Genomic DNA, 15,506 nt, shown 5'->3' on the forward strand with positions numbered 1-15,506 from the left:
CTCTGTGATCTCTTTGACCAAAGTGATAAGGGAAGTGGTGTCACATCAATTTTGTCTTCATAAATTGCCTCAGTATTTCCTTTTGATCATATAATTAAATTGATTACTCTAAGGGAGCAGGTTATAGCATGCATTGAGGAAATATAAAAGTCCCCCTGTAGTCAATTTTATCCCTTAACTCATCTTTGATCACCAAAATTACATATTTAAAATTTTTCCTTCAAAATTTATTCATGCCTTAAAATAGCTTAAATGTAACTCTACACCCTTGTCATTTAGTATACATTTCTATGAATATGCAAATTAGCCTCACCTCCACTCACACCAGCTCAGAGATCAACTCATAATCACATGTTGATGAGATTGGTTACTGTTACATGGCAGTTTGTGAAGTCAGAAACACCAGTGATTTCAAAACACTATTTTGAGACTGTCTTTGGTTCACTGCAGTTTTAAGGAGAAAATACTTCGCAATGGTGCTGACTTATGAATTTGCAAATGGTTTGTCTTAAAGCATATTAAAGGGGTGGTTGAATATTTCACTTTTTTAACTTTAGTTAGAGTGTAATGTTGCTGTTTGAGTATAAACAACATCTGCAAAGTTATGAAGCTCAAAGTTCAAAGCAAAGGAAGATGTTTGCTTTTAAAGAAATTGATTTCCCCTGGGAACACAATTTATAGATTATCATGACAGAATATGCTAATCAATGACTAGAAGATAACTACACATAAGCTACCTAAATTCATCAACTAACCATTCAGAAATGTCCTGTTGCAATCTACATGTCACTTCTTTTGAACATAAACATTGACATTTTCAGTGCATGTCTGTGTGAGGTAAAAGGACACAAGCTGTTGTAGCTCCATCCCCTGTGCTGAGAGCAGCAGCTCATTTGAATTTAAAGGGACGCACACAATAACAACGTTTTTGCTCACCCTCAAAAATTTACAATTTTAACATGCTATATAAAAATCTCTGTGGGGTATTTTGAGCTAAAACTTCACATACACACTCTGGGGACATCAAAGACTTATTTTACATCTTGTGAAAAAGGCATTATACCACCCCTTTAAAAGCTTGCTTTTTACCACAGGGGGACTTTAAAACTCCTTGAGAAACTTGGAGCATGTGATTTATGAAAACATGAAACTGTAGCAATCATATGCTCAGATGTGAAATGTGTGTAAAAACCACATTAAGCAGATTTTCACAGAGCCTGAGCTTGTAAAAAAAAAAGTATGTTTTTGCAACCTGCTGTAATACCGTCGGGGAGCTATTACAATTGGACACAAAGACTAGTGCTAAAGAGTTGCCACATTTATGGTTTTAAAACAATGCCAGAAATGTGAAAATGCTTGTGGGTTGGTTGTAATTACATTTGTGTGTTGCAAAAACCCTTTACCTGGCATTTGTAAAATTCACAACTAAGATGAATGCCATCAATATAAAACTAACAAACTTGATATGTAGTCAATACAAAGTACTTCCAGTTTATATGCATGTGATTTTCTTTTTCTTTTTTTTGCACTCATCCCACACTATACTAGCAATATTTGCCACATTTAATGTGATCAAAGCCAGAGCATCAGCAGCTGATGTTCATTAAGCTCATCCAAACAATGCATTTCAGATGGGAATCCTTTAATTACGTTATCAATCAAAGTGCATAAATTAGCTTGAAGCATGCAACAGCATATTGTCAAAATGTCTTCCTTTTTGATGGTCGTTTTTCTCAGTCTGGTTGTTTTCTTAGTGGCGCAAGCAGGTAATATGGCCCTTGTAACAGATAGAGCTTTTTAACACCATGCATTGCACACTATTGCTGAATTTTGTACACACCAATTCTAAAGTCATCTCCAAATTCACCTCCCTTCAGAAGTTATTGTGGAATGCGGCAAAAACTCTATGTCTGTGCGATGGATTGAAGCAAACTCTCAAGTGGATCCATCCCTTCTCCGCCTGGGTGGCTGCCCTCCAACCCAGGTTTCTGTAAAACCTCAAGGGTCTGAGGCAGTGTTCTATGCTGAATTTGGGGCGTGTGATATTAGGAGGATGGTAAGCTCAGTAAAGAATTTTATTGTAAAGTAAACCGATTTGCTATTTGATTTACTCTAGTTTGGAAGTATGAACCACTGGGTTGTTTGCTAATAACAAAGTTGTACTTCCTGTAGGTAATTCACTGAGCCATATTCAAATCTCAATTCTTTAGAGATATCTGTACATGGAAAAAGTACCTCTGACAAAAATAAAGATGACCGTGATTGGGGTAACTTTGCAGTGTTGAGAAAAGTAACTCTTGTTCATATGTGGTGTGACTGACAAAAAGTTGTTTAAGTCTAATGTATTGAAATGGCAATACATAGTTTATAGAATTAGTCTTTTCTCCATTTCTTCCCCCTTCATAGGTGACAATCAATGAGCTTGTATTTGAGACTGAGATCACTTCTACAACATTGTCAAAAACTGCACCAATTTATTACCCTGTGGGCTGTAGATATGAAAGGTGACATTGTGCTCCATTTTAATCCATCTTATGCTTGAAGACCGATGTCAATGTAGATTTAAAATAAATAAATAAAAAACCTGCTGCCTTTTTCTCAGGCCAGAAAATTGGACGCCGCCCCTGTATGATCCTCTGCTGTTTCACACACATGGCCAGGGAGAGCTGTCCTTTCGTATGACTCTAATGAAGGGTATGTATGTACTAATTGTATGTAATGAAACATTCTTGACTTTCTTCTTGAATACAGAACTATCTTCTAACTAATTTTCTAATTATAGATGACTTTAGTGCTGTGGCCACTACCACAACATTCCCACTAGGCTCAACAATTCCAATTGCTGCTTCATTTGACCAGATGACCCATCAGCCATTAATACTGCTCCTGGATGAATGTGTGGCCTCCACAACACCAGAATTGGGTCCAGATTCTCAGATTTACCCAATCATTACCAATAAGGGGTATGTGCGAAGACTGTGTGCTCTTTCTGGAGTCATAATGTTTGTTCCACAGCAGTGGAATGATTAGCACAGTTCTTGGTCTTACTACCTTTTAAAATTAATCATGGTGTAATTACCTTTTTGTTTTTATTTTAAGGTGTCTGGTAGACAGCAAAAAGACAAACTCCAGGTTTCTGCCACGAAACCAGTTGTCAGAGATCAGGCTGAGTCTTCAAGCTTTCAAGTTTGCCATCGGAGAAGATGCAAGTCTCTGCTTGTGCTTGTGTTTGTGTTTGTTTGTGTTTGTCTTATTTTTTTTTACACCATCCTCAGGTCTACCTGCATTGCAGACTTGTGGCATGGGACCCAAGAGACCTGGATGGTAGCAATAAAGCTTGTCAATATGACCGGAAAAGCTCACGGTATGATGATCTAAAAATTGAATGCTGAATACTCCAAAATAAAGGTTCCTAAAGGGGGGGGTTTAAAAGTGGAGCCATACAACAATTTTGGTTTCCCCAAAGAACTTTCCAATGAACAGTTCTTGGAAACATTTGTCAACTTAATCCAAGAACCCTATTTCAAGGTTGTATTGACTAGTTTCTTCATGAAACGGCCAATACCAGTTGGCTAAAAAAGAAACGTACAGGCTTTTTGTTTTTGCAGGTGGGTGTTGACTGATGATCCATCCCAGAGTTCTCTCTGCAGCTGCTGTGACACTGACTGTCAAGGAAGAAAGAAAAGGGAAATAACAGCAGGTGAATGTTCCCTGTTTTTGCTTAAAATACAAACCATGATACTTCCACAAAAATAATTTAGGCACCATTTCAGGAGTTTGTGAAAAATCATTGAGTATTATAGATTAGTTTTACTAATGGACAAACTGACTGCATGATCTACAGGTTCCTCTACTTTAACTTCTGTGCTTGGGCCTCTTGTTGTTGAAAACTGAGGACCGAGTCATGCCTCATGGATTTGGCAAGGTTTGCAAACTTTGCTGGTATTATCATTACTATATTAATTTCCATTATGTGACATGTGACATGTTTAATTGTTTTCAAAGATGGGCTCCAAGCCACTGGAGTTGTTTTGGACGTCCTAAGGATGGAGCTCTCTGTGCCTGTTCAACTGTTGTTTCTTGAGAAATAAACTATTATAAAGTGGATGCTGTTCTTTATTCTCTATAGTGAATATTGGCTTATGGACCTTATTGTAGACAAGCTATTTTATAGTTACCCGCAGGGGTGGCGTTTGTGTATGGCAGTTGCCATAGCCTAGCAGACAGTTCAGATAAAACATCAGCTAATGATGATGCTCGTTAAAGATTTGGAGGGATTTAACCCCCCTAAATTTCCACCCAGCAACTTAAACATTGGCTATTAACTGTACACTAATTCGTGATCGCCTCAGTCACCTTTAAAAGTCATATGAAACCGACTCCTCCCAGTATTATCTCCTCAGCGTCAGAACAAGAACAGAGGACAACGTGTGTGCATTTATTGATAGATCGTTATGATGGATGTATCTGTGTAGTGCTTTGTTTGTCAAATCATGTTTACACAATATGATGCTGGAGCAATTCAACACGGTTTCCCCACTGTAAAATCTGAGCTTAATTATGAAATCCCCTTCATCCCTACGGCATGAGACTTTGTGACTTTTCCTACTCTTGCTATACTTCATACTTGTCGTGAAATAAAATTGCCAAAGGCAGAACACGCGATAAGTGACCGTTCACGATGAGCGCTGCTCTTATGATCTTACCGCCGACTTCTCTGATTGGATCCCACTTCAGAAAATAACTGATAATTTTTATTATTTTAACAACGTCGAAAACACAATGGCAGATTTTAAATGAACACATAAATGTATACATTATTGCAAAAAGATTATTTAAAAAAGAATTGTGTGGAGTGAGTGTGCGCAGCCGCAGTTTATTGCGTCACTTAATCGCGCATCTTTTTGATTAGCCTAGCTGTCAGATCTTGAGTAAAAAAGAAGAAAAAAACAACAAAAACAGGCCTATTCAATCTTCCCTGGATGTTTTGTTTTGTTTTTTTACGAAGAAATTAAATAATAGCAATCAGGAGAATGGAAGCAGCAATAAAAAAAATTCAAAAAGAGGACTGTATAGTGCTGTCAGCGAAACGTTAGGCCTACCCACTTATGCAATAAAAACTGCACTGCAACAAAAAGGTAAGGCATGTGTTTTTATATTTAATACTGTTCACTGTGAGTTTTAATTAATAGTTTAATAGAGTTAAATAGTGCATCGTGCATTTTGTTTGGTATAATGTGAGGTATATATATCGTTCTGTAATGTCGTTGTTCTATGCCCAGAGGGAATGCCATACTCTAGGTTTTTGTGAAACGCCGCCACTGTAGCTACCCTCAAACATCTGTTTTTAGTGTGAATGACTAGGACAGGAAAAAAATAACATTGCGAAAACTGAAAACATTGGGGATAATGAATTTTAAAGACACTTTTAAAACTACGTTTTCTAACTTCTCTAAACTGGCCACGAGATGGCGCAATAGTTTTCTTGAGGATTTCGTTTTCCTTTTTTACTTTGGCGCCATCCAGTGACTTGACGCTTACGCTCACTCGACGCCAGTGTGAGAAATGCTTTACGTTACTCTACCAACTAGGTGAATTATTCAAATAAACATAGCATTCGTAAAACTTGTTTAAACTATGACAAATTATTTGTAACGCATTAAGCAATTTGCTACACCATGAGTAGCATAACCTTTTTAGTAATTATGATGTATTGACGGAACCATAATCTTCCGTTAATGGTATCATCCGTTAATGCGTAACGTTAGGGGTTTTTTCCAGGTGGTCTTTCTCTTTTCTTTTTTAGAGTGGAGAAATGAACTGGTTTCACTGTAACAACTGTTTTGTGAGAGAAGGAAAAAAATTCGTTGTATCTAGCTGTGGCCATATATTTTGTGAGAACTGCGTAAATACAAGTGAGTCCGGAATACATTCAGTACGTTAATTTCGGGATGTTGTGATAATTTTACCTTTTTGTTATTTGCGAAGATAATGTGAATCATTAAGAAAGTTTAATGTGTTTTTCTAAAGGGCAGTGCCGAGTTTGTCATGCCAACTGTAACTACCTACACATATCTGATCAGGTGAGTCGAGTTCACTGAGAAACCAGATGATCTCAGGCACATTCACACTGCTGGCTCTACTCCACAGGGGGCCCTGGGGTGGGTCTGGCCCACCCCCCAACTTTCTAGCCCACCCTGAGGGTCCCATGGCTCACTTTGGAGCTGGGCCTGGTGGTCAGACTTGTTTCGAGTGCTAGTTCTACAGTTCTGTCCATATACTGTTTTGCTATAGGAGAGAGTGACATTAAGTTTTCAAGTTACAGCTAAATTAGTGAGTTCAGTTGATGTCGACTGTGGTTTCTTTCATACAGCACATAACTAGTCATGTGATATATAAGGAGGCCTACATGCTAAGAAGGTTTTTATTTTTTTATTTTTTACTGTCAATCTCTCTTAAGTAATGAAAACTGCATAAAATAGTGGTATAGTGCAGAATTTTTCAAATTGAATAAAAAGAGGATGAAAGCAGATAGAGTTGTCTGAAATGAAAAAAATGAAAACCTTTAATGCATTACAAAGTCTTGATATTTATTATTATTTGTCACTATGGTTAAAAGCATTATTATTAGTTAGAGAAAATATTAACTTAACTTACCTGTACAAACAATATTTATTTCCCATTCCTTCCAACCGCTGTGTTTCTTACATATTCTTTCATTTTGTGAAGATGAAGCCTCAGGAAAAGATGTTTTTCAAAGATCCAGTGAAACTCGTTCAGACTCGTCTGGAACATATTGGACAGGTCTCAGTCATTTTCTGCTTATCAAAATACATTTCATTTGTGCCAATTCATTTATAATTGAAAGCTTTTGGAAGGCTAGAAAACCCAAGCATATGCTGTGAACTCTGGTACACAAAATCATATGTCACAGTGACATCAAACCCTAAGCAAACACAATTCTGCCAGTTATAAATTAAGGAGATGTGTTTGTTTCAGATAGCTAATTTTCAGAAAAGGCAGAAGGAGCGAGTCATCGCTTTCTTAAGAAGCAAGTCTGCGGAACTGGAACGAAAGCTGAAAGAAGTTCGTGATCAGTGCTACAGGTGGTAATTAGATCTGAGATATATTCAGTGGCACTTAAAATGGGACTGTTTAGTAACTTGTGCTTTGTTTAAGGCAAGTCTCTGAGCTGAAACTAGAGAACGAAGAACTAAAGAAGCCGCTTTCTCAGAGGAGGGTAAGAGTTTCTTATTGCATGTCCCTCACTTGCCTTCTAACTTACGTTCTCTTCAGATGTGATCATTTTTCTCCCCTCCACACAGACATCTCCTGGGAGGTTTCCGATTAATGGGTAAATACAGATAATTGTCTATGTGCATAGATGTGTGTCATAATATAATATAAACATTTAAAATATTTTCTCTCGATATATAGAGGAACTCCAAGAATGATTCTTCCTGTGGCTGTCACATCACCAGGTAGCAAGTTTCATTTGAGACAGGAACATCACTTCTTATAAACACTATAAGGCTCTTTATATTTTGTTCTTATCACATTTCATTTCCCATTACATTTCTAGTCACACCTCGCTCTAGAGCTGTCAGGTAGGTTGCATTCTATCATTCTATCATCTCAATTATTTTTAAACAGTAGAATTGCCTTCCCTCAAATAATACTATCCAATTCTGATTGTCATGCAAGTTCGGGTGACACTTTGGAGAGGTTTAGACATTCCAGACTCGGCATGACAGTGAGTTAGCTCCTCTACTATATTCTAGTATATAGTTTATTTAATTTTAATATCAGTATAAGCAAAATAAGCAATCCTTGTTTGACTCTTATTTGTTCTAGACACCCCCAGGGTCATCCATCTCTATGTCAGGCATGAGTTCAGTACATGAACATGGTTTCAGTAAGTGAGGAATAGTGACATTGTTAATCATATCTCTCAGATATCATTATTTGAGTTCATAAAGTATCCATGGTGTCATTCAAGGTGGACACTCTACTGTGCAGACTCTTTACTGTTTGTATGCTTATGTTCTCTTTTTATCTTAAAGGGACACCCAGCTCAGTTAACACTCCTACAAGGTAACGTTTTATGCATTTACCAAGACTAAACATTTTTAATGCCCCAAATTGAAAGTTTTCACACTAGGAAATTGCACTGTCCATCTTCCCTTCTCATAATTTTTAGGTCCCAACATACAACCCCAAACAACTTTCAGTACCAGCTTCTGGCTAGACCTACACTCCAGTCTCCACGGCCATAATCAATAATCATTTGTAGCTTATACAGGTCATTAGAAAGCTACTTTATAACTAAGGCAGCACCTACATCACCCAATAGATGGGTGATATTCTTTGCATCATATAAGTAGAAAAAATTATATTGGCCTTCTTTTATTTGAAAAATAATTTAAGTTCAATTAAATGTGACAAATAAAAGCAATATGAGTCATAAATGTTTTTAATTTACTTTGGCACCTCCGTTTTACAGTTTTCTCATTTTTTTTTGAACGAGGTTATTGCTAGAATTTAAATGATACATACAGACAAAATGTAACTTTTCCAATTGAAATGGAATTCATTCAACATTTTTGTAAGCTTGGCTTTGTAAGTAGGATGTCAGAAATAAATGAATGAAATGCTTTTTTCCCCAGTGTATTATAACAGAAAGGAATATGAAAGGAATGAGAAAAAGGAATGTCTTCAATAACTCTCCAGCATTATTGATTTATTGTATAATTACAAATAATAGCTGTATTATGGTCCCTTTTTATAGATGGAGTTTGATAACAAAACTTAGACATGGTTCTACAAATATACACTTTAGCATACCAAAAGATCTGAGCTTCTAGCATACATAACCAACACTTGTGTGTCTGTGTTGATAAGTGAAATACTGATCTAATTTAAACCTTAATTTAATACCAAATATAGTTATACTCCAAATATTGAGAATAATTTACATTTCATACCCGATTTGCCTAATTCAAATGTCATGCAATTACCACATTTGATGAGACCTATTTGATAATGTTAAGAGGATAATTGGACAGAATGCAACAGTGAGTTAAACATAATTGGTCATGTTTTATTTTGCCACCCTGAAACACAAATTTACAGACAATAAGGCACAAGATTTTACAAAAGCCATGGCTTTTGTTGTCTTTTCATTGGATACTGAACAAATCTGCCGTGGAGTAGGGATGTATTCAAATGAAAAGTTTATTCACAATGAAGTAGAGAGATTAGAGAAATGGATCAGATAATAGAGTGCGGAATGTTAGCTCATTGGAAGGGGAAAAATATATTGTAAACCTAAGGTTTAAATTGTTTAAGAGGGAATCAATATACAGTGCCATATGGATCTCTGAATTAAACAAAAACGTACTCTCACATTGCTAACATTTCTGGCCCAAACATCTAAACTACAGTACCTAATAGATAACCAAACCAATGTTTCTGAAAATAAACAGTTTGAGCATCGTCAGTTCTAAGAAGCAGCAATTAAGGCTCTAAAAGATTACTAACAATAATAGCATAATAAGGGTAATACTTTGCAGTGAATGTAGTCAAATGGTCAGTCAAGACCAAAAATACATTACAATTTTGCATTTTCAATACTGCCTGTCCAATAGGTAACAAATGATGTAGTGACTGTTGAAGAAAATACTTCACGTTGCTATTTTTTAACAGTGGAAAAGAGGGCATTGCATGAAGTGATTTTATACTGTGCCTTCAAACGGGTCTTGCCTAATTACAGGACTCACAGCAGATTAACAGACATGATCACAGACGGTTTTCTTTATATTAATCAATAACTGTGAGCTCTGTGTCCAGTGTTGTACTGTCTTTAGACGCAAACCAGTCTCGCACCTGTTGGTAACTCATTTTTGACTTTCGGCAGAGATGGTCAAGGTCTTTCTCTTGTAATGGTCCCGTCTGTTGATAATACAGCTCCAACGGACTGATGTCTACAGAATCCGTTGCAGACTTCTGTGTTTTTGTTGTGCTGTTCCCTTGTGACTTACGTTTCCTGTTGCCTTCACTTCCTGGGGTTCCACTGGCATCGGCAGCAGCCCCTCCACTTTGTAACAATGCTATCTCAGCAAGCACTTGTCCACGTACGTCAGCATGCACCCAGCGTACATGGCCATTTTTTACAGCATAACGTGTGTCCCCAAACCACTGGATAATGTCAGCACGAGGCAAAGACGTTATTTCCACTAGCTGTGTGTATAAATCACTCTTTGGCCATGGGCATTTATGGAAGTATTCCTTTAAGATGGCCAGTTGCTCCTTTGTTTTCCTTGGTCGTCCAGCCACTGTTAATACTGAAGAAGGTGAAGAGTTGTCCAAGGGCTTTAGGGAGTTGTTCAAAGTGTTTGCTTTGACAGAGCGTGCAGATTTTGATGACCTGGCTGAGTGTTTTTTAGATGGGGTGATGGATGGAGAAGAAGAAGAGGAAGTAGGTGCAGCTGGCTCCGGAGGTGTCACACAATGTCCCTCAATTTCCAGTTCGCCTCCTACTTCGTCATTATTCTGAATCTCACTTTCCTCTGAACATTTCTCCTCATCTTCTCCTATTGCTCCATCTTCAAATGCCTCAAGAGTGTTAGACAGGAAAAGCTGGAAAAACTGAGAGCTCCTCTGCCGATTCTTTCGCGATCCTGTTCTTTGCCTGGTCTGTTCTTTGCCTTCGTTGTCGGCATGCTTTGTAATTTGCTTTTTATTGGTGAGAGGAAGAGGCTGAACCTCCTGAGACTGAAGTAACAGACTACAGTTGGGTTCATTTTTTTCTCCTTGAGAAGCAGAGAAGGATGTTGTCAATCCCCTACCATTTCGCAGCTGATAGCGACTGTCACTAAACCATTTTCGAATCTCATTACGAGTTAGGCCAGTCTCCTCTTGTAAACGCTGGAGCTCTGTCTCATCAGGCCAGTTCTCCTGTAGGAAACTCTTACGCAATGCAGCTAACTGGGCTTTGGACTTTTTGTAGCGGCCATGCCGTGGCTGCTCAGATCCAACAGGAGATTCTGTAGAAGTAGGTGGGGTAGCTGCTTGAGGTGTTTCGGGCATTTCTACTGGTTGTCGGTAGTAGTACGAATCCTGAGGAGGAGGGAGAGATGAACGAAAACGTGAGGGAGCAGGAGAGAGCTTTGCTGGTTCTGTGCTTTCAATTTTATGTCTTTTGCGAGGCACTTGTGGACTTTGCGCTAAATCTTCTACGTGGTCTTCTGTTTCTTTAAAATCCTCAATTCCCTTTTTCCTCTTCATAGTGCTCTCTTTGTGTGTCTCACTTGTTTCCCCAGGCCTAGCCAGCTTAAGCCGTGTCTCTTCAATGTCCTCCGATGCCCAGCTGATTCCATACTTGATGCGTTGCACCATGAACCACACTTTGACTTTATCTAGGGGAAGAGTACAGACATGGGCAAGAGTGCTGACCTCTTGAGATGTTGGATAGGGGAAGGTGTTGAAGGCCTGAACAAGTTCAGGGACACTATCCAACTCACGTGTTTGATCTGACTGGGTCCACACTAGCTTCAGTCCTTCAGATACCAAAGGAAGACAAACTACAGAGTTATTATTAGTGCTGAAGCTTACTGCAGTGCTGCCATTGCTCTCTCTTGGTCTGCGATTAGAGGGGCTTGCATGTTCCTTTCCATCGGAATTGTGGTGTGGTGATTTTTGCAGCCGTGGACTGGTGAGGTTTCCGTCTTGTCTTTTTGCTGCCACCCCTCTCGGAGAGATAACTTTCAAGTCATGGTCAGTATGCGTCGCCATCAGAGATGTCACACCTCTATTGCCACAGACTGAAAGAATAACAAAGAAACTGAGTCAATTGACAATGTATACAATTTTTATTTTAATGCAAGCATTTTAAAAATATATTACTAATGGCAAATATAACATAAAGAACATAAAGAAGTTTATTGGCAGAGTAAGATTGGTCTCTTAATTAATTTGTTTTGGTAAAATATCAAACTATTCAAATGTACAATGGAAAATAATAGATTGGATATTACAACACATACCAGTACAATCTGGATTTGTAGTCATTCGAGTTGGTTGTTTTTTGTGGTTTGGGGTGTGTGTAAAACCGGTAAAAGCTGACCAGTGCAGCACTTTATTGATGAATGAAAGTCAATCAAGGCCCAAATTGTGACTTTACACTCATTGTGAAATGGCCAGATTAGAAACTGCAGTTGCCCTCATAAGCGCCATCACACAGCATAGTAGGGCATGTGCACTACCCACCATGCCTTTTCTTGGACAGTTAATCTTTGTGAACTTAAAATCCTGCTTGTTGTTTGTAAGTCAGATTTGTGAGGGGTGAAGAGGTTGGAATGCTGGGGGGTGGTGGGCTGTTGCTGGCTGATGGGTGCAAGGATGATGCTACTTTGATTGGTCAAAACTACAACAATTGTTCAAAGCATTTGCAAGATCCAGCCAACTTAACCTCAGGAAATCTTACATTATTGATGCCTATCCAGAGACTGAGTTTCAAGGAACACCATTCATCAAACTCCCTAAAAGTCATTAAACTGGAACTTTATGGTCAAGTCTACAGTCCAGCCACTGACTTTCCTCTCTAAAGTTGAAAGAAGGACAGATGTCACCCCCTTCCCCCTGCCGTTCTCTTCCACACATTAGCCTTTTATTAAAGCCTGTCGTATACTCTACACCAATGCACACCCAACCCCCACTTTGGCAGACTTGGGCAAAAGAGATGGGGGCCCTGCCCTTCACAGCTCTCTTGCCCCTTTCCAGTGCACGTAATGGTCCACTTCCCCCGTTTGCCTAACTCCATAGAACCATATAGAAGTTCGTTTAACCTTCCAACAGATGGCTAAAAGGATAGTAGGAGTTGGTCTCGGTTAAATAAAGGTAACAAAAGTTAGTGCAATTTGTCAAGCTGGTTTGTTTGCCAGTTTTGCTGTTTGCCTAGATGCCTACCCAACACAGCTCAGTCTACAGAGAACACGTTGGTTAACTTAAATTGGGTCTGTGCTAAAAACGTTGTCTAATCATGATATGAGATGATTTCTCAGTGTTTGTCCTGACTAAGACACCTTAACTGCTTATGGTCTCCAATTTCTAAATGAACGACACAGTACCTTAAGGGGTTAGTTCAACCAAAAATAAAAATGATCCCATAATTTACTGGCCTTCAAGCCATCCTAGGTGTATATGACTTTCTTCTTTCAGCCATACACAATCCGAGTTATATTAAAAAAAATACTCTGGCTCTTCCAAGCTTTATAATGGGAGTGAATAGCACCCTAGATTTTGAAGCCCAAAAAAAGCATATCCATACATCAAAAAAAAAAAAAAAATCCATATGGCTCCAGGGGGTTAATAAAGGTCTTCTGATGTGAAGCAATGTGTTTTTGTAAGAAAAATATCCATATTTTTAACTAAAAACTATAATCACTGGCTTCTGGTAACGGCCGTACACGTCGAGTTCCGGTGGAAGAGTGACCGTTGACCCGACGAATGACATAGGATGTAGGAGTAGCGTAAGCTTAGGTGAGAGTAGACGCCTTTCGCGGTTCAAACAAATAGGGCTGAGCATCACCTTCTCTTGTATCAAAATCCTCCAAAATTTCTCTTTAAAAAAAATCTTGTTTTGGACTGCTAATTTGTGATCTTCTGCGCTTCCGCATGCGTCAATACGTCAGGTCAGAGTTCACTCAGCCTTGTGTATGGCTGTTACCAGAAGCGAGTTAATATGGTTTATAAAGTTATAAATATGGATATTGTTCTTACAAAAACACATCGCTTCTCTTCAGAAGGTCATTATTTACCCCTGGAGCCGTATGAATTACTTTTATGATGGAAGGATGCACTTTTTGGGCTTCAAAATCTAGGGTATCATTCACTCCAATTATAAAGCTCGGAAGAGCCAGAATATTTTTTAATATAACTGATTGTGTTTGGCTGAAAGAAGAAAGTCATATTCACCTAGGGTGGCTTGAGGGTGAGTAAATGTCCTATGACTTTAATGAGCCCAAAACAAAGCTGAACTGTGAACCACAGAAACTGATTTTGCATGTAGTCTACTTGAGCACAGTTAGGCAATACTGATTGGAAAGGCTTTACCAATGTTAGGCAATTTACCACTACACGCAACAAGCAGGCCAGTCATCTACAAAACAAGTTGGAGGTGAACTTGACAGGATAAATTCCAGACCGCCTGTGGTGACCTCATTTATCAGATGATGACTTGGAATGACTCGACTAAGCGTAAAGTCCCTTGAAGTCAGAGTAGCTTTTGTCATCACATTGTTTAGCAGCATAACCATTTGTACTTTAGTGTCCAGTTTACAAATATATGAACTTGTGAAATATATATTTTACAAATACATTCACAAGTTCACATATTTTCCAAAGTTTAGTTTGAAATGTGAGATATACTCAATATTAATATGGTCCAAATTGATTAATAAATTATGTGAGAATTAATTTTAAAATAATTTGTGAACATGAACAATGGTCTATCATACATGCACTCTATAAAAAAGAAATACATTGCGGTTTACACTAAAACTTGGTTAGACTTGTTGGAAATTGCGTCATTGGCCGATGTTTGTCCATGGCCTCTTTTATAATCAGCTTATGTGGGGAACTTTTGACGCAGGTCGTAGGGTGTGAGATGAGATCACTACAGTGTGTATTTATCCAACAAACAATAAGCAGGTGTAAGGGCCATCGTGGGCCGAATGCTTCTATAATAAACCAGGGTTTATGCCAAAAGAGTTATTGTACACAATCCATTTCGAGGCGCAGGATCCGCTCACGCTTCAGTTACGCACATAAACAAACTCCCGTTGTTCCACTTAACCACACATTCCCCGTTGAACCTCGTTCAAAACAAATGCTTCAAATAATGTAAACGCGACGCTAAACAAAATCGCCTGACCCATCGCGTGGCTTTCAGGGTCCAATAACAAGCCTCGTCTCGGCTACGGTTTAAAAACTTAACGAATGTAAACTGTAGCAGTTCGCGTGAAACAGCAACTCACCGCTTGAATTTCTCTCAAGGATGTATGTGGATACGCCACTTCAGCTGGTCTGTATTATACGTTGTTGCTTTTGTTCTGGAAATCCCGAAGTGTTTTTCGCCTGTCCGGTCAGACCGAGGCTAGACGGAGAGGATCAGGAAACTCTCGGACCAGCCCCTTCTTTCTCATGAAACGACGGTGCAGTGCTCGAGCAGGTCCAATCCGGGAAGGAGAGGGATGGGAGGAGGAGCACAGCTGAAACTTGGCCCCTTGAATGCACTTCCCATCTGGGATGTGATTACCATGTGAATTGTGCCATATGAAAAGTTTTAGGAGTCTCCAGGTAAGGCTGCAAATCATTATTCTTTGATCAGACATGTTATTAGATAACTTTATGAATGTTAGAGTTCAGGAAAAAGCAATTAATTGAATCTACAAATTATGAAAACAAACCCCAAAGAGTAATACAACAAGAGCTCTTGACTTTACATA

At 38.6% G+C, this 15,506-nt stretch overlaps 3 protein-coding genes across 3 annotated transcripts; 2 read left to right on the forward strand and 1 right to left on the reverse strand.

Annotated features, from left to right (window-relative positions):
• The first annotated feature begins 1,702 nt into the window (after positions 1-1,702).
• Positions 1,703-4,106, forward strand: zp3f.1 (zona pellucida glycoprotein 3f, tandem duplicate 1). Its single transcript, XM_084120354.1, has 10 exons — positions 1,703-1,766; positions 1,878-2,056; positions 2,407-2,504; positions 2,603-2,694; positions 2,783-2,963; positions 3,100-3,205; positions 3,276-3,364; positions 3,609-3,700; positions 3,845-3,925; positions 4,006-4,106. Exons 1-9 carry the CDS (start codon positions 1,706-1,708, stop codon positions 3,892-3,894), a joined length of 948 nt encoding a protein of 315 aa, XP_083976480.1. The 5' UTR covers positions 1,703-1,705; the 3' UTR covers positions 3,895-3,925; positions 4,006-4,106.
• A 962-nt stretch (positions 4,107-5,068) lies between these two features.
• On the forward strand, positions 5,069-8,654 carry LOC311087143 (E3 ubiquitin-protein ligase RNF212B-like). Its single transcript, XM_084120407.1, has 13 exons — positions 5,069-5,138; positions 5,782-5,915; positions 6,031-6,083; positions 6,730-6,804; positions 7,000-7,106; positions 7,180-7,240; positions 7,326-7,354; positions 7,438-7,481; positions 7,583-7,607; positions 7,705-7,753; positions 7,855-7,915; positions 8,064-8,094; positions 8,201-8,654. The coding sequence occupies exons 2-13, from the start codon at positions 5,816-5,818 to the stop codon at positions 8,274-8,276; spliced, it is 711 nt and encodes a 236-aa protein (XP_083976533.1). The 5' UTR covers positions 5,069-5,138; positions 5,782-5,815; the 3' UTR covers positions 8,277-8,654.
• A 425-nt stretch (positions 8,655-9,079) lies between these two features.
• Positions 9,080-15,330, reverse strand: homeza (homeobox and leucine zipper encoding a). The gene is made up of 2 exons (XM_084120406.1): positions 15,036-15,330; positions 9,080-11,822 (listed from the first exon to the last, which is right to left on the reverse strand). Exon 2 carries the CDS (start codon positions 11,791-11,793, stop codon positions 9,820-9,822), a length of 1,974 nt encoding a protein of 657 aa, XP_083976532.1. The 5' UTR covers positions 11,794-11,822; positions 15,036-15,330; the 3' UTR covers positions 9,080-9,819.
• Between the last annotated feature and the right edge of the window lie 176 nt (positions 15,331-15,506).

The sequence above is a fragment of the Abramis brama genome (assembly GCF_963993115.1).
Source record: "Abramis brama genome assembly, chromosome: 7".
In the NCBI taxonomy this organism is placed as follows: Eukaryota; Metazoa; Chordata; class Actinopteri; order Cypriniformes; family Leuciscidae; genus Abramis; species Abramis brama.

Coding starts and splice junctions, on each gene's coding strand:
- zp3f.1 (XM_084120354.1), top strand. CDS start 1,706: ATGTCTTCCTTTTTGATGGTCGTTTTTCTCAGTCTGGTTGTTTTCTTA. Junction 3,365..3,608: donor TATGACCGGAAAAGCTCACG/GTATGATGATCT, acceptor TTGTTTTTGCAG/GTGGGTGTTGACTGATGATC. Junction 3,701..3,844: donor GAAAAGGGAAATAACAGCAG/GTGAATGTTCCC, acceptor CATGATCTACAG/GTTCCTCTACTTTAACTTCT.
- LOC311087143 (XM_084120407.1), top strand. CDS start 5,816: ATGAACTGGTTTCACTGTAACAACTGTTTTGTGAGAGAAGGAAAAAAA. Junction 7,241..7,325: donor AGCCGCTTTCTCAGAGGAGG/GTAAGAGTTTCT, acceptor CCCTCCACACAG/ACATCTCCTGGGAGGTTTCC. Junction 7,916..8,063: donor AGTACATGAACATGGTTTCA/GTAAGTGAGGAA, acceptor TTTATCTTAAAG/GGACACCCAGCTCAGTTAAC.
- homeza (XM_084120406.1), bottom strand. CDS start 11,793: ATGGCGACGCATACTGACCATGACTTGAAAGTTATCTCTCCGAGAGGG.